The sequence below is a fragment of the Pelecanus crispus genome, chromosome 10, assembly GCF_030463565.1.
Source record: "Pelecanus crispus isolate bPelCri1 chromosome 10, bPelCri1.pri, whole genome shotgun sequence".
NCBI classification, from domain to species: Eukaryota; Metazoa; Chordata; class Aves; order Pelecaniformes; family Pelecanidae; genus Pelecanus; species Pelecanus crispus.
This window is the reverse complement of record NC_134652.1, coordinates 1,484,664-1,507,464: the sequence shown is the minus strand read 5'-3', so window position 1 is coordinate 1,507,464 and position 22,801 is coordinate 1,484,664. Positions and strand designations below refer to the sequence as shown.

The 22,801-nt window shown below is 45.7% G+C and overlaps 1 protein-coding gene across 1 annotated transcript in view; it reads right to left on the bottom strand.

Annotated features, from left to right (window-relative positions):
• Nucleotides 1–22,801, bottom strand: part of TCERG1L (transcription elongation regulator 1 like) — a 102,407-nt gene that overhangs the window by 5,680 nt on the left and 73,926 nt on the right. The window contains exons 8-10 of the mRNA XM_075717914.1: nt 19,795–19,949; nt 12,512–12,581; nt 4,706–4,841 (exon numbers count right to left, since the gene is read on the bottom strand). Coding sequence (XP_075574029.1) covers nt 4,706–4,841; nt 12,512–12,581; nt 19,795–19,949 — 361 coding nt within the window. The remainder of the gene's footprint in view (nt 1–4,705; nt 4,842–12,511; nt 12,582–19,794; nt 19,950–22,801) is intronic.

Sequence of the window (22,801 nt, the reverse complement as noted above, 5' to 3'; positions counted from 1 at the left end):
CTCCAACAGCACGGCTGCCGCATCTCCTCCCTGTCAAGGCTTCTCCCCTTCCCGCTGAACCCGCTCTCCGGAGTGGGACCCTGCGTGTCCGCCCAAAGCCCGTGCATCACTCGCATTCCTGCAGTCACACCACATGAGAGTACCACGCTCCGACAGAGGCTCCTCCGTTTTCTCCGAAACCTCTTTACGGTGAGCGGGCGGTAAGGACCGCCAGGAATCCGAGCAGGTCCCTCACTTGCCCAGTCCCCCTTGCCCGGGGCTTTTACGGAATGCGAGCGTAGGACTGAAATCCCCCCCTCATTTCGGTACCTTGTACATCACTGTTAATTAGTTTGTTACAGAAAACTCTGGAGTAACATAAAATATTCTAATCACTCCATCTAATTACAAAGAAGAGTAAATTCACTAAAAAAATTAAGTATGTGAAGTATAATTAAGACAGAGTAATTAACACTCCAGCAGGAAAGCTCTGATGAAGCAAAGTGGGTTTAAATGGACTGGGTTTCCTTTTAGAGCAGTTAGCACTGGAAGCTCGGGAACGTCGAGGTTCAGGCTAACTTTCCGGCTGCGCAGCGATGCAGGGCTGCTCCAAGCATCGTCTTCTCGCAGCTTGCGGTTCTGTTCCTGTCCATAAGGTTTTTTTAGTAATTACTTAGTTTTGCATACTGCAGACATACACCTAAAATGTTGGTTGGCTACCGATATTTATAATTTTACCTATTTAATTATAATTTTACCCTACCTACACATGTCATACGCTGTTCAGGATACTCATTTTGAAGCTCTGCAAATGCATATAAAATATTAATACTCTGACTAATCTCCCAACGGGTACTGTATTGTGGTCGTCTTCCCTACCATGGGACATTGAACCAGGGAACACATGCACCGGGGGTGGTGGGGGTGGCATCTCTTCCCAGAATAAGTAATGACCTCTGTGGCCCAGTATCGCCACAGACAAAAAGGAGAAGAGAGATCTGGGCTTGTTGTGGGTTTCCAGTTCTCAACTCCCGCTCTTAAACAGAGTGCAAAGTACAGGGGGGAAAAAAAAAAAAAAAAATCACAAAAATTCAACATATTGAGTTTGAGCAGTATGTTGAGAAGTGAAAGGACATCTATCTGAATAGCTGATTTTATTCTTAATTCACTCTGGAAGCCCAGCAACGATGGTAGGTTGGGATTTTGGCTTTGACTGAAAGATTTATAAGAACAGAAAGGTGAAGCGCCTGGTATTTTCAGCGGATGCATTTATCTTCATCAGCAAAGGATTCCCGGCTTTCAGGAGATGCTGTGATGGCCGAGAACGATGTCCACCCCGGACAACACGCAAAAACCAGCAAGAAGGACGGAGTGGCAAAGGGCTGAGAGGAGGCACCCGGGGGCGGCGGCCAGGACCACCCTGCGCCGAGCTGGGACCCCTTCCCCGCGCCATCGCCTGCTGCTGGCTCTGACACCCTCCCAGCACCCCGACCCCACCGACGATGCCATTGAAAGGTATTAAAAAGTGGGAGTCAGTGGCCTGTCCTTCTAGAATCATAGAATCATAGAATCGTTTAGGTTGGAAAAGCCCTTTAAGATCACCCAGTCCAACCATTAACCTACACTACCAAGCCCACACCAAACCAGTCAAGGGTAGACCAGACTGAACCATGTCCCCAAGTGCCACCTCTGCCCGTTTTTTGAACACTTCCAGGGATGGGGACTCCCCCACCTCTCTGGGCAGCCTGTTCCAATGCTTGACCACCCTTTCCATGAAGAAATTTTTCCTAATAGCCAATCTAAACCTCCCCTGGCACAGCTTGAGCCCATTTCCTCTCGTCCTATCACTAACTACTTGGGAGAAGAGCCCAACACCCCCTCCCTGCCCCCTCCTGTCAGGGAGTTGTAGAGGCGAAAGGGGCACTTTGGGTCTGTCTGAAAAACAGGCTGGGGAAAAAAAACACCCCAAACCCCTTTATTTGTTTGTATTTTTTTTTTAATTTATTCTTTATGACAACGCTGAAGCTGCAAGAATTGTTTTGAGATGGGAAGGTGGGGCTTAGGACCCCCCCAAACCCCCTTTTCTTCTCCCCAGTATTAAGAAAGTAAAATCCTGAGGAAAAAAACCACCATTTGGAATCCTTTAAAAAAGCCTCGTTTCGCTGACAGCATCCCTGCAAACACAAGACTTTCCCAGAAATGCAGGCTGTAGAACGTGGACATTTTGATGCCGTGGCTGTGAGGGAGCCAGGAAGAGGCTTGAATTTTCCCCTTCCCCTCAGGATTTTGTGGAAACTTTTAAACTTCCAGGAGGAGATCAGAGATTACATTTTTACATAGGAAAACTTGCCACAGACTTAGGAACAGTGCCATTGTCTTGGAGCTACACCAGAAATCACATATTTTTTTAAATGTTATAATAAATATTCTTCTGTTAATATAATTTATGTAGGGAGATTCAGAACTACGCTGAAGAACTCCACCTGGTTCAAGCTCTTTGTAACGCCATCAAGTAACTTCTTGAGAAATAACAACATGATGAGAAAACGGCAGGAGACGTTCAGTAAATAATCAGTTTAAAATAACACGAATGGCCTCGCTGCATTTCAAGCAATGCCAACTAGCTGGTGCTAACCAGCGGCTTGTCTGGGCATTTAACACATGTTCAGCGTGAAAGCACAGTAACCTATTATCTACACATTTTTAAATAGTAGCAAAACCAAACAGTAAATTTCCTGAATTCCTTATTTTTGTGAGCAAGTCTGACACTTACGCTGGAAACACTTGAGGAATCCTATTATAGAACATCCCTAATACTTTCAAATTTTGACCTATAGCCCCCTGACTTCAAATATGCCATCAGAAGTCTTCAACCAGTATCCATTTATGGCACTTCTGCATTTTTTAAAGCATAAATAACAAAATGTATTTAATAAAGCAGGTCTGGCATGGAGGTAATTTACTGTTGAGCTTCTGAAGCTCTAATTATCTAAAGTCTGCTGATTACTAGTAATAAATTTTAGAGGCTTTACTGCCTAACAACAGACACCTTGGATTTTTTTTCTTTGCAGAAATTACATGAACTACTACAGAATACATATTTGCAGAGTGTTGGAAGGAGGTAGAAAATCTGCATACGCTGCTCCATTATACACCCATTTACATTTGCAGGATTAGGACCTAAACCTGGTAAGCTTATTAATTCCATTCACGCTCAAGATCCTCAGTTGTCTGGAAGAAGGGGCACTGCAAGAAGAACTTTTGTGGAGGTGATTTTAGGTTTATAAGTAACGGTACCCAGAATTCCTCATGTTGACGGTAATCTTTACGTGGCCAGTTCAACACAGGTTTGCAAGTGCTACCACAGAAGACAAAAATCAAGCTGAAGCTCTTTACAAAATCCGTCACCGAATGCTATTACGCAATCTGTAATTCATATTTCGCACGGGTCACGAGGCTCATAGCGCTGATGGACTCTACCTGCAAATTGAATTTATGCTCCACCTATCGACTCGTAATCTTGAGTAGGTCACGGTGAAATGGCTGCAGTACCTCCGAGCCTGCCGTAACCTGGACCAGCTCCGTGGCCGCCAGGTCTGCGCTGCCCGGGACGCGTAATTGTCGACTCGGGAGGGGATTTTTAACCCTCTCTAGAAAATCCTCCAGGACGGCAGGACCGCGTGCCCGGAGCAGCCGGGGAGCGGACGCTGACAGCTGAGAAGTGACCCGAACCCGCAGCCCCTTATTAAACCTTATTAAACCCTTATTAAACCACGGGGCCACCTCCTCCTGTCCCCGTTCGTCCCAAAGCCCTGAGCATCCCGCGCTCCGGATCCTCAGCCGGAACCACCAGCTCTGCTCAAGGAAGCCCAAGGACAGCCAAGGAAGTCCAGGGAAAAGCGCAGGCTTTCTTACCCCTCCTGAGACTCCAATGCCTCCTCTCCTAACAGACTGGGCAGATTTTGGGTGGCCAGTAAGTGAATCTGGCTTCCCACTGCTGGAATCACTGGAGTGCGTGGTGACGAAACCTCTCCCATGCCAGAAAAAAGCCAGGGACATTTCTGAGCCTGGTGCTGTCTTTCAGGTGATACACATGACACGTCTTCCATCCTTTGTTCACCGTGTAAGGAACACTTCTGGGGTCCGTGTGGGACCCCCGGGATGGTGTGTGGCTACGGTCCCCGTGCCCTGCTGAGCCACTGCTCCACACTGGAGGAACTGCCCCTTCTGCTTATCTTTGGGTCTGTCTACAGGAATTTCACAGAATCACGGAATGGTTTGGGTGGGCAGGGCCCTTCAGAGCCCCCCCAGCCCAGCCCCTGCAGTGCCAGGGACAGCTTTAACCAGCCCAGGGTGCTCAGAGCCCCGTCCAGCCTGGCCTGGGATGGTTCTGGGGATGGGGCCTCCACCGCCTCTCTGGGCAACCCCTTCCAGTGCCTCACCGCCCTCACTGTAAAACATTTCTTCCTTATATCCAGTCTAAATCTATTCTTTAGTTTAAATCCATCACTCCTGCACCTGCAAAGTGCTGCCGGTTCTGCACAGCCAGAAGAAAAGCCACGGCAAAGCACCACAAAGCCTACACGGTTAAAGACAGAAAAGCCCCTCTCCATAATTCTTCCTTTGACCGCTAAGTCATAGTTATCAAATGATTCCTGTGGCGCTCCTAGGCGATGCCCTGCTTTCATAAATGAGTTATGCTAAAGAAAGCAAGCGCATTTCTTACCCCTCTCTCCAGAAGCATGTCTCGGAAATGAGTGATGCGCTCTTCGAGGGGAGGCGTGATCTGAGGTGCTGACGTTTCCTCGTTTTTCTCCTCCGTTTCAGCCTTCCCCTGGTCAGCAGCTTGGGAATCTTCTGTTCTTTAACAAGGTAAGACAGAAAATAGTTCAGTAATTGTCGACTCGGGAGGGGATTTTTAACCCTCTCTAGAAAATCCTCCAGGACGGCAGGACCGCGTGCCCGGAGCAGCCGGGGAGCGGACGCTGACAGCTGAGAAGTGACCCGAACCCGCAGCCCCTTATTAAACCTTATTAAACCCTTATTAAACCACGGGGCTGCAGAGCCCTGCCAAGGGACCTCCGACAGCTCGTTACATGGAAGGATGGGCTATCGGCGCAATCAAGGAGGAACTCAGCAGCAAAATACTATGCCATATTTCATGCTACGGAAAAGTGACAGCTTTATATAAAACTGGTCAAGGAGCGGAGACTTTAAAGGAGTGACTGAAGAGACTCATCTTGGTTTACTTTTCTTCCCTGTTTTTGTGCCCCCCTGTCCTGGTTTGGGCTGGGACAGAGTTAATTTTCTTCCCAGGAGCAGGCACAGTGCTGTGGTTTGGATTTAGGAGGAGAATAACGCTGATCACACGCTGATGGTTTAGTTGTTGCTCAGCGCTGCTTATGCCAGGCAAGGGCTTTCCAGCTTCCCCTGCTCTGCCAGGGGCACAAGGAGCTGGGAGGGGGCACAGCCAGGAGAGCTGACCCCAACTGCCCCAAGGGCCATTCCATCCCATCCGGCGTCATGGGCAGTATAGAAACTGGGGGGGTTGGCCGGGGAGCAGCGATCGCTGCTGGGAACTGGCTGGGCATCAGTCGGCGGGTGGGGAGTAATTGCGTTGGGCAGCACTTGCTTTGGATATTAGTATTACTATTATTATTATATTATTATTATTATTTTACTTTATTTTATTTCAATTCTTAAACTGTTCTTATGTCAGCCCAGGAGTGTTTCTCACTCTCACTCCTCCGATTCTCTCCCCATCCCATCGGGGCAGGGGCAGCGAGCAGCTGCGTGGTGCTGAGCTGGGGCTGGGGCTGAACCACGACACCCCCAAACTTGAAAGTCAACACTAATCTTTATTTTATGTTCCCCTGCACCCCACGAGCTCGCTCCTAAGGGAAGTACCTGGGCAATGCATCGCATGCGCAAAGCTGCAATAAGGCATCAGCGAAGAACCCGCCCTTTGTCAGTGCCAGGGGGTCTGCATTTATCCTGCCAGCCTTTTTCCAAGATTGCACCCGATTAGAATAAATGGGTATTTCTACGTGCTGCCGGAGTGCCTTTGCCTACCAGCCCCCCTGGATAAAGGCACGTACTGCAGCAGCGCTGTGCCCGATTCAGGAACGAAGGAGAGTTTACTGCAAGTCGCAACCATAAAGTGGCAGCGGTGTAGGAGCGATGCTCTCCTCCCGTGCAATCCTACATAACCGACGTCATCGCTGGAGCTGAACTGTTTCACACCAGATAAATACCTACACAATTTTATCAGAGACCATTAACTGCACTCTCACAGCGCGGGAAGCAAACGCCTGCTTCCCCACTGTTCGGAGGGCTGGAGGTTTGCCCCCGTGGGCCCTCAGCATCTTCACGGAGAGGTTGATGAGATGGAAACCTCAAGGGTAGGAAGGAGTCTGCTCCAGGAGGGTGATGGGATTTGAGATGGGGATACGAAACTCCCCGCTTCAGAGAAACTGGCCAGCTCAGGCCTCAAAATCAGACTTCTGCTCTGGGTCCATCCTGCTGTTTCTTAACGCTTTGCGCAACGAATGAGTTCAGTACAAATTAAGGCTCTTTCTGGAAAGATCAGGAGTCTAAAAATGATCACAAGGTTCAAGTGAGGATAATGAAAGTAAGGCGATTTGAGTTTTAGCCTCCTACTAGGCATGACTGCATTTTCTACTGATGCAATTTTCCCCGCTACAGAATAATACTTAGTTTGAAATTTCAACAGGAAAACACCCTTTTCTTTCCAAGCACATGAATTAGATCAGTATGTAATGAGCTCTAGCGTATTATCTTCCTTCAACAAATAATTACACTTACATTTATCCTAAAATGATGCTGTATTACTAGTGATTGGAGAGATATCAAATTGGTGTTCTTCACAGAATGACAGTGACTTTTACATCGTAATAGCAAATTCTATTCTGTGACATGATCCATGAAAGGCCCAATCCAATTTCGAGCACACACAAAGAGCTTTTTCAAGGCGAAACTGAGAAATACAGTACAGTACTCCACCAGCCGCGCACCAGAAGAGCCCCTCTGTCCTTCAGTCCTCCTTACGCAATTGAAAACGATGCTGCAAATCACGCGGACTTTTTTCTCATGGCAAAAATGACAGCAAAGAATGCAATTTTCTGCAGCAAATAATACAGCAATCTGCACAACAAACTGTGTTGCTTCCTACGCAGATGGACACATATGGGCAGCCTACTAGCACGACCCTGGAAGCCCGCAAATCTCAAAAGCGCTAGGGCGGCGAGAGGGTTTTGTACAACTGTGGTACCCACTGAAAGGAGAAGAGGGAACGGGCACAACCTGAAATGCAGGGAAATCCATCTAAGCGTAATAAAAAGCTTTTTTACTGTGAGGCTGGTCGGACACCGGGGCAGGCTGCCCAGGGAGGCTGCGGGAGATGCTCCTGCTGGGAGCGGGGCGGGACAGAGCCCTTCTGCCATGCTGTCAAGAAAACCCAGAAAACCTAAGCTTCTCTGAAGACTGGTTTTCTTTTGTAGAGGGTACAAGCAGAGCATCGCCCGAGTAAGAATTTGACTTCAGCAGTTTTAAGCAGTTTCATTATACCCCAACGAAAGGTAAATAAAAGTGCAACAGCAGCTTGCAGAGCCCAGAGCTCCTAAATCTGCTGACGCAGGTTCTGGCTGGAAGCACTGCACAGGGGTTGTGCAAACGTGCACGAGAGAAAGAAGGGAGTCCTGCAAGAAGGGAGTCCTGCAAGAAGGGAGTCCTGCAAGAAGGGAGTCCTGCAAGAAGGGAGTCTTGCAAGAAGGGAGTCTTGCAAGAAGGGAGTCCTGCAAGAAGGAGTCCTGCAAGAAGGGAGTCTTGCAAAAAGGGAGTCCTGCAAGAAGGGAGTCCTGCAAGAAGGGAGTCCTGCAAGAAGGGAGTCTTGCAAAAAGGGAGTCCTGCAAGAAGGGAGTCCTGCAAGAAGGGAGTCTTGCAAGAAGGGAGTCTTGCAAGAAGGAGTCCTGCAAGAAGGGAGTCCTGCAAGAAGGGAGTCCTGCAAGAAGGGAGTCTTGCAAGAAGGGAGTCTTGCAAGAAGGGAGTCTTGCAAGAAGGGAGTCCTGCAAGAAGGGAGTCCTGCAAGAAGGGAGTCCTGCAAGAAGGGAGTCCTGCAAGAAGGGAGTCTTGCAAAAAGGGAGTCCTGCAAGAAGGAGTCCTGCAAGAAGGGAGTCCTGCAAGAACGGAGTCTTGCAAGAAGGGAGTCTTGCAAGAAGGGAGTCCTGCAAGAACGGAGTCTTGCAAGAACGGAGTCTTGCAAGAAGGGAGTCTTGCAAGAAGGAGTCCTGCAAGAAGGAGTCCTGCTACCTTCTGCAGCCAGCCTTGGGTCAGGTCCTCTGCTGGCTCTCTCACCAAAGCAAACAGCAGGAGAAGCGAAATAGCAGATCTGTTCTTACCGATGTGGGCTGGTGATCAAATGTGAACCTCTGTCTGATGACCCGCTGGCCGAATTATCGAGAATTGTGCTGGCACTTTGATGCAATAGATCTTATCGTTAGCTCAGCGCTCTCTGTGTAGCAGCTGATTTACTGTATGTCAAAGGAACAATGTGATTTACGAAGCAAATAAAATGGAATAGGGAATACAGCATATTTAAAAACAAACCCTGACAGCACGTAGCACCTCCTTTTCTACTTATACTTAACCAAGAAAAAATGTTGATATTGCAAAAACAAGTGGATAATGGCTGTGTGGGGGTCAAAACGGGGTTCAATTTCCCGTTCCGCTGCAGATGTCAGGCTCAGGGCTGCGCACGCCCAGCTACAAACCTGCCTTTTGCTTGCAGCGGAGCTCCGTGCAGGCTGAGCACTGCCTGCGGCGGGCGCGCAGCGTGCCCAGCCACCGCAGCCTGCTGCACGCTGCAGGGCTGGCCGTGCACACCCAACGCAGCCTGCTGCACGCTGCAGGGCTGGCCGTGCACACCCAACGCAGCCTGCTGCACGCTGCAGGGCTGGCCGTGCACACCCAACGCAGCCTGCTGCACGCTGCAGGGCTGGCCGTGCACACCCAACGCAGCCTGCTGCACGCTGCAGGGCTGGCCGTGCACACCCAACGCAGCCTGCCCACACGCTGCAGGGCTGGCCGTGCACACCCAACGCAGCCTGCCCGCACGCTGCAGGGCTGGCCGTGCACACCCAACGCAGGGCTGGCCGCAGGGACTCCCGGCCCCGCTGCGAGCGGCCAGCCCAGCAGCCCGGGCAGCTGCAGGGGTGCGATGCTCAGAGCATCACGGTACGGCGGGGTGACGGTGCTCCCTATTTCCCAACAGTGTTAAATGTAGGAAAACATCCGCTGTCTTCATATGCAATTATTAATGCGGATATGACAGCAATATAAAGAGTTTTGCAGCCTGTCCGGCACCAAAATTAAAATTTGTTTAGTTTTCTGCAAAGACAAATCTCTTTTCACCTCTGGATTCAGTCCGGAGTGAGCAGCATTTTGTCCATTCCCAGGTAAAACAAAGCAGAGGGAACGGAAAGTCAGATTTGGACCTTGTGTGTGCAACTTGGAAGATGAAAAGCTGGTGACGTGTATCCTCTTATCCAAAACTCGGAGCTTAACCAGCACGTTAGCAGACTCCACAGCTTGAGAATTCTCCTTTTGGTGCTTATGGCACGGAGCAACTCGGCTGCTTTTCTTACAAGGGATTACAGGCTGCAGTTTTTAAACCACTTCTGCTTTCGGCTAATTCAGACACGCGCAGATGGAGGCAAGCGAGACCCGCGGCACTTCGAAACAATGACACCAGTTCCAACCAGCGATGGCAGCGGCGATTTTGCCTGCTGTGCAGCCAGCCTCTCCCGCGCCTCGCCTGCGGAGGTGGGAGGCTGCCGGCGGCGGTGGCCAGGCAGCTGGGACGGCACCGCACAGTCTGCCGCGGGATGCCTCGACCACCGTAACGAAAAGTCTTAGTACGGCGGGAGTTTGAGATTCATCGTTTTCATCCTGAGGATAAGTAAATTCTAGTCTGAAATGAAAATCCTACAACATTTTACTTTTTTATGGCATGAACCATTAGCCGTAGCCTAATATTAACACATCGAAACACGCACTTGGACCGCATTTCTTCAGGAAAAGGTCGGTATTTTAAAGGTCCATCCCTGAACCTCTACGTTCTGCCGCTGTTTTAGGGTACAAAGCAAAATGTCGGGAAATATTCACAAGTTATAAAAGAGGATTTAAAATTCAAAACGGCTGTAGAAATCATGTAGTAGTTTGGGGATGCATTTTCTGCTGACAGAAGAATAAACGCTTTATGGCTTTTTGGTGACAGGTCAAACTTCTGGGGAATTGGGATCATCACAACGAAGTCTGAGAAGATGCTGTGTTGTCAAGCCAAATCTTAATTGTTTATTATGTGAATGTTGCCCTTGACTTTCATAGGACTAGATGCCCAAATACAGCAAATAAGATTTATTTTAAAGTTAAAGATAGAACTTATGATAGGGTTCTCAGAGCTTTAAATATCCTCGCAGTGAATATCTGGCCACAAATCTCAAGTACGATAAAAGCTGTATTATTCGCTATGCCCCACATAAATACAGCGTAATATAAAGACAAGTGGTGACACAAACAGCAGGCGATATACGTTCATTATCACGTGCTATTTAACTTCCGTGGCATAAGGTCACAGCTGCGAGTAGCTCGTGTCGCTTATGGCTCAAATGACCTTCTCAAGACCCAAAGGATGCCTTCCCATCCCACAGACGCTGTCCTCCACGCGAGATGCCTTTGCAGCGCCGGCGGACGCCCCAGCGCTGTGTCGCTGCCCGCGCTGCAGCAGGCATCGCTGGCAATCGGAGGTGCTTGCCACCATGCCACGGGATTTCTGACATGATCGCACTTCTAGCCGGACGGCTGCTTGATTTATGCTTATATATGTATATGTATGCACCTATGCATCTATAAATATATACCACAGGAAGGATGCTTCAATGCGTTACGGCAGGAGAGTCATGCAGCAGCTCTGCAATGGGCTGAGCTTGCCCAGCTTCAACTGTATTTACTTATTTGCTTTGGGGAAAAAATAAGTATATGAAAAAGTATTTCTGCAAGTAAATAAAAACAATAAACAATAAATTCTGCAAATATATAAAAAGACAGTCCGTATTTGGGTCTCATAATTTCAGCAATGTCCCTCTGAGTGTAAAGAAAATAAGAGACTAAAACACCCAAAGTTAGTCTTTCAAGCGAATAAGTCATGGAAACCCAGTGAAGATGAGACGATATTCCTTACTCACAAGCAGACAGTGAAGGAGGCACTGCCTGACCTTCCGCCATGCGGCACAGTGAGCCCAAGACTACTTTGATGCAGTAATCTTTGAATAAGTGCATTTTTCTGGAGCACTATGAAGAAGCTTTTGGAGTTGTAAAATTCAATTTATGTACATTAATGGAAAGACGTTTTCACATTTTCTTAAGCAATCACCGAAAAGAATCACCTTACTGGCACAGGTCATAATACTGGCCCATTATTGTTAGACCCCCTGATGTCAATGAAAGTATAATTAAATACTTCTATAGTAAATATAAACTTTTATACTGTTTATAAATACCAAATACTATGTAAATAGTAAAAGTACGTATTGAGCATATATAAAATACAAATATACTCTTTTATACCAAGCATTAAATGCTTAAGTAGTCTGACTATTGGACTCAGAGTATCTGATTCTTCCTTCATAATAATACAAATCCACAGAAAGTCTTCACCAGGTCGAAAGAACCACCCAATGTAGTCAGATAAGAATGGCAAGATAAGAGAATAGAATTATCTTCAATGTATTCACTTGGAAAACACAGAAATTTGTTGTGCTTACCCATCACAGTGCTCTCCAAAATCTAACATGCTGTCTATGCAGATTTATTTTACAGATTTATTTTTGTAATGGTCCAAACCAGTATCTTAATCATAGCCAGCCCGCACGAACAGCTAACGCTAGATGCAGTTACTGGCCAAAGGTTAAAAAGAATGAAATATCTCCAAGGAACTTTTTAGAAGTGTTTACTTCATTTTCTTGCTGTTCTGACAAAGGGTGAGGGAGTTGCGTATTTGGCACATGGGGTTTTTTCCTGATACTTCATGAGAATTTGAAGCGCACATGGTAATAAAGGTCAGATAAAAGCACAATAACAGAAATACCTCTGGAAATTTCTGAGCTGGTAGCCTGGAAACCCCACACCAGTGAAAAAAAACCTGCTTCACACCAATGAAGATAAAGCTTTTATCCAATGTCTTTGAAATAACTCCTTATCTATACAGTCTTTTTTTTTTTAACCATTTTGAAGTACGTAAGAGTTCCTCAGACAAAAATAGATGCTGCTCATGGGAAACAGATATTTTAGAGAATCATGGAGTTTGATGGAGATTGGATACCTTAGGAATGACTCTCATAATTTATTGGTATAGTTATCCATACAGGAGAAAATAATTGTGTTTCTCTTTGCACTTAATTCTACCAGCCGTTAGCTTCCCAACATTACATATAGGTAAGTAAACTTTAGAACTTACTTATTTCTCTTAGTTTTGATGCTAAGATCATCATTTTCATCCCCTGGACAAGAACTAACACATTTATCTGCTAAAAAGAAATAAATAGTTATTAGATTTGAGCTAGATAAATGGGAATACAAATTCCTCAGATTAACCTTTCATTTCTTGTCTTTGGCCGCTGCTCAGGTATTTACTGTTTTTCACTCTCCACAGAGTGTTTTAAAAATAACACATATTTCATCGATCCTTAGAAACACCTTCATCCAAATGAAAGAGTTAGCAATAAAACCAACCATTTTCATTCTGAAAAATTGCTCATTGTTCCTGTTGTGAACAGAATTGTTCATTGTTCATTCATGACATGATTTTATTTAAATCTCGTTATTGTTTCACCTGATACTCCTTCCTCCCTTCCCTTAAAAATACAACTACAAAGACATTTCTGCAAAATTATTTCAGTCCTGGCAGCCTGAAGGATTCAATAGTGTTAACTCGCACCAGAACTTCCCTCCTCAGCCCATTTCTCTTTCTGATATAAGCAAATATAATGTTGTTTTTCCAGAAATTCAACCACCAGTACGGCAAGCCTATGGAGATACCAACAACCCCCACGCTCACGGCGCTGCAGAGTAACTCCAGAGCAACGTTACGCTCCTGGTTTGGCCTGCCCACTCGTCCTTGAAGGGCTCTGAGGTTGCATCGTCGGTCAGTCATAACAACCGTGGAGCTTATGGAACAGGTATTCATTTCTGGAATCTAATTTTTTTTTTTTTTTTCATGTATACAACCTGCAGTTTTCATCAACATTCAAATGGACAGACCACCAGAAGTCATGCCCATCCAGTGCTTGGTTTGTGTCAGGGACTCTTCAACAGTTCACCATGAATTAATTGAGAAATATAAAAATCCAACTGTATGGGGTTAGCTTGGGAATATCAGAAACACCAAACCTCACCCTTTTTGCATCAGACTGGTAATGAAGACACGTCCTGTTATTTAGGAAACTATGAAAAAATAAATTAAAAATAAACAGAAAAGTGAGCTTAGGTTATGGAGATAAAAAGTTGGAACAACTTGATATGGTGAGGTTTAATCTCACTGAAATCAGATGAAACTCCAAGAGATCTGCTAGAAAATGACTGAACACAGAGATCAGTGGGTATTTTGAAATTTATAAACTAATTTCAAGTGCCTGTTATTCATCCACGTCCAATCTTCATATCATTGAAGCTAAGAGAAATTTGGTCATTTATTTCAAGTTTCAATTTAAGAATGTTGTTCTTAGCTCATTTGATTTCCCTATTGTAGGGCAATTACGTGTTTATTAGTATGCTTTCAGTAAATGTTACCTTTTATTTAAGTACATGAGCACAGCATACACTAAATCACTGCAAAAGGAATGATAAAAAATGAACAGCAGCTGTGACGTTGCGGTGTGGGAAGACCAGGAACAGAGACTGCGTGAGGAGGGAACACACAGCAGGTGCAAATGGACGCTGTACTAACTACAACTTAAAATGATAATAAGGAGAAATGAATGGCATTCCAAAATAAGGAGAGTTTGATCTGAACATTCCTGACAATATATGAGCATTATGAATACATAAACTAATTCAATAATGCTTTAAATATACATAAATTCACTGGAACTATTACCTCTTCTTGCCAAATTCTTCTTTGGGATACTCAATTAAAAATAGAAAGTGATAGGAAAAACAACCTGTAAACTCAGAATGTGGAACGTAATTCAACAGAGATACTACAAAGCTATTAATCAGGAGTGGAACAACCTGCGGAGGCAGCAGTGGTCTTAGCTTTAATGAATTCTGAAGGTAATAACATGAAATGACAGAGTACTTGATGGTGTTTTCAGAGAGAGATGCAGTTAAAGATGTCTCTAGGTTCAGTGCTGACTGGGCAAGCACCATCCTGTTCCTACCAAAGAGGGGAAGGGAAGGGGGAAGGGAAGGGGGAAGGGGGAAGGGGGAAGGGGGAAGGGGGAAGGGGGAAGGGGGAAGGGGGAAGGGGGAAGGGAAAAGGGAAAAGGGAAAAGGGAAAAGGGAAAAGGGAAAAGGGAAAAGGGAAAAGGGAAAAGGGAAAAGGGAAAAGGGAAAAGGGAAAAGGGAAAAGGGAAAAGGGAAAAGGGAAAAGGGAAGGGAAGGGAAGGGAAGGGAAGGGAAGGGAAGGGAAGGGAAGGGAAGGGAAGGGAAGGGAAGGGAAGGGAAGGGAAGGGAAGGGAAGGGAAGGGAAGGGAAGGGAAGCCATGCCCTCAGGGCACCTCCTGGGTTTGCCACACACCATGGACAGCCTTTCCAGAGCTGGCTAAAGGACAGACGTTGCGGTACGCTCAGACATTACGAATCCTGATGGGATGTTCTTGTAAAACAAGCAAGCGGTGAGAAGTCTGGCCCACGCAGCGAGCCTTTCCTGTTCGACATTTCCACAGGACACGAGGAAACTCACTGGTGATGACAAACCATTATGTGAAGTTCTCCAGCTGCTTGAAGCTGAACTCGAATTTGAAGTTACCTTACGACAAGATCTTTCACGGATTTCTGAAAAGGCTATTTGATTCTTAAATTTTGTTGTGAAAAATATGTGAACTGGGCAATTACAAAACTGAGTATTAGTTACCATATAGCCTTCAGATAAGAGAAATGTGATACTACAGCCTGATTTCAGTGTTTGTTTCCATTCCATCCACCGGTTCCTGACACACCTCGGGTTCTCCCAGAGAGCAATGACAGCATCCCTGAGGGAGGGACGCCGAATCCTTGCTTCGCCTGCATGACTAACTGCTATGGGTATACTGGATAAATGGGACAAGATTAGCGTCAGCATCATCACTTAAAACTTCAGTGCAATGGAAAACTCCGCAAAACATAACAAATGGTATCTATACTCTCACTCAGGAACGTACTGAATCACGTCGCACTGCTGGACCTCTGGCAAGATTATAAACTGACTTTGAAAGGGAAAAGAGGCAGCCAAGCACAAAATCTAATAATTGATTTAAAGCTTTGAGGAAGAATATTACTTAACAGTAATCTTTCCATGAAACCATGAAGCGGAGCACTGCCCCAATCTGATGGTCTATTAAGCCTAGTGCTGATTAATTAAATCATTCAGCTAATCCCAGCCACATCATGAATTCCGGTTCATTTTCCAGAACAAAGAGGAAACACCAGCATTCACCAGGTGAGTTAAAGTGTTGTCAATCCATTGGCCACGTGCAAAAACCTGATTTGCAGTTTGGAAAAAGACCTAGCACCCTTGCAGCGCACATAAGCCTAGGAGTTTACCTATGCTGTTTCTAGGCACCGTGCTTCATATTTTTGTCTGAATACTAAAGTGCCCAAAATATTTGTGGGAACAGAGTAAACTGAATCATAACTGGGTCTGAATAGGGATCATAACAACGATGAATCAACATGCCATTTTCTGTAGTCAGAATCTCAGTTTTCTTTTAATTAGCTGAAAAAATAATGTCCTCAGCGTAAAAATCCAGACAACCCATTTGAGCGGGTGAAGGAATAGGAATAGATAAAAATGTTTTTCTCCATTGCAATAAGACAGAATGTCCTGGTTTGGGCTGGGATAGAGTTAATTTTCTTCCCAGCAGCAGGCACAGTGCTGTGGTTTGGATTTAGGAGGAGAATAACGCTGATAACACGCTGATGGTTTAGTTGTTGCTCAGCGCTGCTTATGCCAGGCAAGGACTTTCCAGCTTCCCCTGCTCTGCCAGGGGCACAAGGAGCTGGGAGGGGGCACAGCCAGGAGAGCTGACCCCAACTGCCCCAAGGGCCATTCCATCCCATCCGGCGTCATGGGCAGTATGGAAACTGGGGGGGTTGGCCGGGGAGCAGCGATCGCTGCTGGGAACTGGCTGGGCATCGGTCGGCGGGTGGGGAGCAATTGCATCACTTGTTTTTCCTGGGTTTTGTTTCTCTCTCTCTGTTGTCCTTTTCATTACAATTTTTAAATTATTATTTATTATTATTATATTTCAATTCTTAAACTGTTCTTATCTCAACCCAGGAGTTTTCTCGCTTTTGCTCTTCTGATTCTCTCGTCCCACCGGGCGGGCAGCGAGCAAGTTGGCTGCGTGGTGCTTGGTTGCTGGCTGGGGCTAAACCACAACACAGAAACATTTTAAGGAATCTTTGAGGGAAGATAGGGATATTATGATCAGTTTGTGACCGTACTGAGACAGAGGAGTAATGACAGTCAGGGACAAGAAGAGAGAGAGCTGTCACCAGAAGATGTTACACTCTGCTGTCAGACCGCTCTGGCTTGGGAAGATGTTTAGGCTTGTTCAGCCTGCAGAAGAGGAGGCTGAGGGGAGACCTGATCGCTCTGCAGCTCCTGACAGGAGGGGGCAGGGAGGGGGTGTTGGGCTCTTCTCCCATGTAGTTAGCGATAGGACGAGAGGAAATGGGCTCAAGCTGCGCCAGGGGAGGTTTAGGTTGGATATTAGGAAAAGTTTCTTCACAGAAAGGGTGGTCAAGCACTGGAACAGGCTGCCCAGAGAGGTGGGGGAGTCCCCATCCCTGGAAGTGTTCAAAAAATGGGCAGAGGTGGCACTTTGGGACATGGTTTAGTGGGCATGGGGGTGTTGGGTTGATGGTTGGGCTGATGATCTCAGAGATCCTTTCCAACCTTAATGATTCCTAGTTTGACTTGCATTAAAAAATAATCCAGCCACCAAGCCAGGAAACATGAAATTGCTACTCTCCCCTGAATTGGTTTAGTGGTGGACTTGGTAGTGTTGGGTTAATGGTTGGACTGGGTGATCTTAAAGGTCTTTTCCAGCCTAGATTCTATGATTCTAAGATCAAGGTATGAAAGTTCTGGAAGCGCCGTCTCTGTCCTGGCCCTGCTTCTGGCTGGTGTGGGTCCCTCCATCCAGGTGACATCCCCGTTGGAGGGGCTGGGCTGGCGCTCCCCGGGGAGCTGCTCCTCCCCCCCGATTCCATGGCATGGCTTAATGGGAACCATTAGTAAAAAGCCGACACCTTCATAAATCTCCCTAAGAACTAATACTTTGTGGAGGCGGAGTAATTGATAAAGGAGTAATTTTTCATTTATGCCTAAATTATAAATGCATTTGATCTTTCAGCGGGGCAACGCGCAGATAACCTATAGCACCCCAGGAATAACTATGCTTGCCAATTTTTTTTGTGTCTTTCATTTAAAAATTCTAACTAAAACTCAGCAGCAGCAACTAAGCTAAATAAATTTGGCAACCATTGTTGCAAACACACAGCTCATTTGTGTTATTTATTTACTTGAGATTACAAGCTAAGAGAAATGGTAACAAATAATTCCTTTCACCTCAGTAGCTAATATATACTAATTATAACCTAACTGCCTGAAATACTGAGCAATCGCAAGTCCCAATTATATCAAAGGCAGATGAAGACTATTAGCAACAATGAAAACCATGGTCATAAATAAACTGGTGCATGAATCAAATCTCGGTGGTACTTATAGATAATAAATAAAAAAGGATGGAACACACAGCAAAAACAGATTTTTGAAGTGGCACATATCAACAATGACTTTAGGCTCCTCTCATTAATTAATTATAGGCCATGAACAACGACCTTCTGTTTTGTCTTTGGCCATCATTCCCCCCTGTCAGTAATTAATTGATCTTTCAATATAACCTGTAATAAAAAAACGTATGCAATATTTTTCTCCTGAAAATGAACTTCAGCAGACATGCTTTGGAATTATCAGATATACAGCTAAAGTTATTCAAGCCATATACAGAACTGATATATATACAAGCATCTGACGATTGAAATTTATATTGAAAAATGTGATGACGTTATATGTTGATAAGGACTACACTAATAGAAAACCACTCTCTCTAGCTTTTCTTCAGTAAACTTCTGCTAATAATGGTAACATAAAGCCTGATTATCACTCCCTTTTATCTACCTGCAGACATAGTGTTTCGAGTCCACAAACGTACACCCACAGCCCGTTTTGCAGGAGTTAATTGGGAGCTCTGCCTTGGATCAAAGTGTGCATTACAGCCCCCGATGGCCTGAGTGTAAAAGGCAGCTCACTTCACGAGACTGGCAGTGCTACCTTATTTTTAGTTATAAAATACTACACTCCAAAAGAATGACAAAAGTCTCATTTTTTCCCCCTCCATTTTTCTAGACACTAAAGAACAGGCATCAGCTGAGGGAGGCTCTTCAGTGAAACTGCTGTAAAGCAGAATATTCAAGAATTAGGAGCAGCTAACCAAGACAAGCAGCATTTCAAATGACTGCCAAGCATCGAGATGTCCTCCCAGTAACAGCAGGTCTTACTGACACAGGTCCCACATGAAAGGCAATGTAAAGCGCTGGGAAATAAAAGGAGCCCTGACACTGCACGGTGCAGCTCCCAGTAACAAAGGGAGTCAACATCAACGGCTGAAACCAAATCGCTGGAGAGGAATGTGGTGGAACAAACTATGGAGCCACTGCTGCAGAGACTGGCTATGCTGGGCTGCTCCTGGCCTGGTCACCAGCGCGGACAAATCTGGACTGAACAAAAAAGACCAAAAAAGCAGACCAAAAAGACGGCATGGCGAGGAGCATGGGATGGGAAAGTCAGGCTGGGAAAATCTGCCTCCGCAAACTGGCTGTCTTGGGCAGGACCAGATAGCAAACACCTTGGATCACTGACAAGCCAAGGGTGTCTTTTCGACTATATTTTGAACCACTTCACCTGTATTACCACAGATCAGCAGTTATGCTTTAGCCACGACTGTCCCCTTCAGGAATCCAGTGCTAAGGTGACTGCCAGAGTCATGTTTAGATGGAAGCACCCACGTTTCCACCAAACCTTTTAGCACTCATTAGAGATTTACTACTGGGATTTCCTTCTCCCCTCTACAACTTGGCTGGATAATCATTAGCTACGGAATGTCTGCTTTTGTGTAGCAGCTGAATAATGCATTGGTAATGCGTTCCTAATGCACATCTTGGAAATAAGTGTCATAAAACATAAAGACAGCGTCTTCCGAGATGTATTTCATACATCAAAGAGTCATCCGATATAAGAAGCCACCTGTTTCTTCATTGCCAATAACGAGAATGTTCTATCCCCCAATCCAGCATTTTAGCAAAAAGAAAGATTTTGCAATAAACATCAATTTTAACACAATACTTTATATGAAATCTCAAAAGGAAAACCCTTCTAATTACGGTTATCAAGCTTTGACTGAACATACTTAGCGACCAAGTTCCATTTGACATTTGAGTTTAAATAGAGGCAAATAATCACAGGGCTTTAGTTACTTGCTGCAGCCTCCAGCTTGCGCTTGTGAGGAGGATCCTCGATGATCCGGTTTATGTCGCCGCGGTGCTTCAGGTCCACCGGCTTCTCCCAGACTGACAACTGCATTGTAGGGTTGAAGAAGAAGACCCGGTCATCTCCAGTCCAGACTACACACCTATTCCAAGTGATAAACTATGCTTAGATAACGTCAAATACACCCACAAACAAGAAATTAACCCACAGCTGGCTTATTGCATCTCCATTTCCAGTGCCTGGGTGAGACTACTCTCAAACTGGCAGCCCTACCAGCCACCTTGGGTAGAGAAACTCTCTCCATATCAATAAAATGTCATAGAAATGGTCTAAACACCCCCAAAAAAAGCAGTAGGTGAAATGTTCCATCACAGAAGGGAAAAAGAACCAGGCGAGGAAGAACGCCGCGGTGCTCACAGCAAGAGAAGCCATAGCCAAGTACATTCCATGTTCTAAAGCCATGGCTGAGCGCAGCAAGCTGCAGAAGCCCGGCAGCACGGCATCCCCATGGCATCACCGTGGCAGCCCCATGGCATCACCGTGGGCAGCCCCGTGGCAGCCCCATAGCATCCCTGTGGCAACCCCATGGCAACCTCATGGCATCCCCATGGCATCCCAGCCGGCTCCCACTGCGCTCTGCGCTGGACGGATATGACCAGCCACCGCAGAAGCCTGCCACAAAGGTTTAGGTTGATTCTGATGGCCTCCATTTCGAATTTGAAAAATGCGACCAAGTCGCTGCGGTACAAACCACAGTTTCTTGACTTGGTCAGTTAAAATACGCATGACAGCAGTTCGACTTTTTGTCCTGACATTCATTTTAAATCAGCTAAAATAATATGAAAATAAGTATCGCACCATGCTTAATAGACATTCAAAAACCTCAAGTCGTACTTCACTAAATCTATATGTAAACAAACAAACACAATATCAACCTCAAGCCCGCACTTTCTGAATGGTAATGAAAACTAAAAACCATCATATACACGCTCTGACTTCCTCACACACACATGTACACTTACAATGGGAAAATGTTGGTCTCTCTGAAGCATAAATCTTATCATTAGAAGCTCTGCTGCTTAACTTATTAAAAGCAGGGAACAATAAATGGTTTTAAAAAAGGTCTGGTCTGGGTAAAAGACTGCAAATATGAAAAATGCTCCATCACTGCAGAGTACTGTAATAAGATAATCCAACATACTCTGTGTACCACTGGTAAGACATCACCATTGATCTCGCCCAAACATGTAATGAAAAATACATAACAACCTCCGTAAGAAACCGGGGAGGGAGCTGCAGGGTGCCGGGAGCAGTTCGGTGTAAGTGCGTTACCGAGCCCGAGCATCACGCTAATTATATTCAGCAGAGTTAATTGTTCTCCCAATGAACAGGGGCACAAATTGGTTGTACAAACCCAGCCGTTGACTTCAGTCACACTTACACCCCATGGAAGCTTTGGCATCCTGAATGCAGTGACACGGACATGACAAATATTTTAATAAGTTTCTCTTTGCTTTAATGCGCAAACGCTTTGGATCGCAAAACAGCCTCACAAGACGGATGCTGTAATCCTCCGTCAGGCAATGATTAGGTGTAGTTATGACTTCTCACTTTGTGCCTTGGAGCTATGGGAACCTCTGCTCTCCCAGAAACACTGACCCACCAGCCCCGAGCCTCTTCCGCAGAGCACTCCAGGAGGGGCTTCTGCAGGAACACTTCCAAACCAAGGCTCCCATAAATACCACAGTTGTCCCAGAAGGAAGGAAGGGAAAAAATTCCTGCCATTTAGGTGAAGAGGACAGACTTAGCTGATTAATATAAATGGGTTATTGTTATCCTTTTATTAAATATCTGAATTACGGTCAGGACACTGGCCTAATCCTGCCCAGGAGTAAATGCCTGCTTTGAAATGCCCCTTGCTGTAAGTTCTTCCATTGGCAAGTGAGCACACTGCAGAATTTGAACCATTTGGGGAATTAGCTGCAAATCTAGAGAACAGGCCTTATGAGGAGCGGCTGAGGGAGCTGGGGGTGTTCAGCCTGGAGAAGAGGAGGCTGAGGGGAGACCTGATCGCTCTCTACAACTGCCTGAAAGGAGGTAGTAGTGAGGTGGGTGTTGGTCTCTTCTCCCACGTAGTTAGCGATAGGGCGAGAGGAAATGGGCTTAAGCTGCGCCAGGGGAGGTTTAGGTTGGAAATTAGGAAAAATTTCTTCACGGAAAGGGTGGTCAAGCATTGGAACAGGCTGCCCAGAGAGGTGGGGGAGTCCCCATCCCTGGAAGTGTTCAAAAAACGGGCAGAGGTGGCACTTGGGGACATGGTTCAGTCTGGTCTACCCTTGACTGGTTTAGTGTGGACTTGGTAGTGTAGGTTAATGGTTGGACTGGGTGATCTTAAAGGGCTTTTCCAACCTCAACGATTCTATGATTCTATGATGGTAAACTTCAAACCAGTATCTTGTGCGGGATCTGCAATGCTTCCACATGCACAGGTGACTGTCGAAGCCATTATTTGAGAGTGATTATAACCAGTGGGTTTGGAAATGTGTGTTTTGTCTCTGCTGGTCCGCGGCTGCGCCCACTGCTCCTCTGGCCATGCACGCAGATGCTGATGGTGCTCGTTAATCACTGAGTACCAGCAGGTCTTGCGTGGCATCACCCCAGGTTAGAAACTCCGGGGTCCCATGTGACACCTCTTCACTTTTCCATGACTAATATAATTTGACATTTAATGTAAAATTAATGTCCCTTTCCCCATGCAACATGTCACCTGTTCCTCTTTGGTGTAATGACGGTTTCAATTATCCCCAGGGGACGCATGGTATTTTGTTTCAGTCACAGAGCATAAACTGGAAATGCAGATATTGTTATGTTCAAGTTTCCCTTTAGAAAATTGTAATTTAAAGTATGAGTAAGGGCACAAGATGATGATATTAGTATTTGATTTTATTTCATAAGGTAGGTAAGTTTCAGTAACGTTCCTGAAAATTTTTCTGC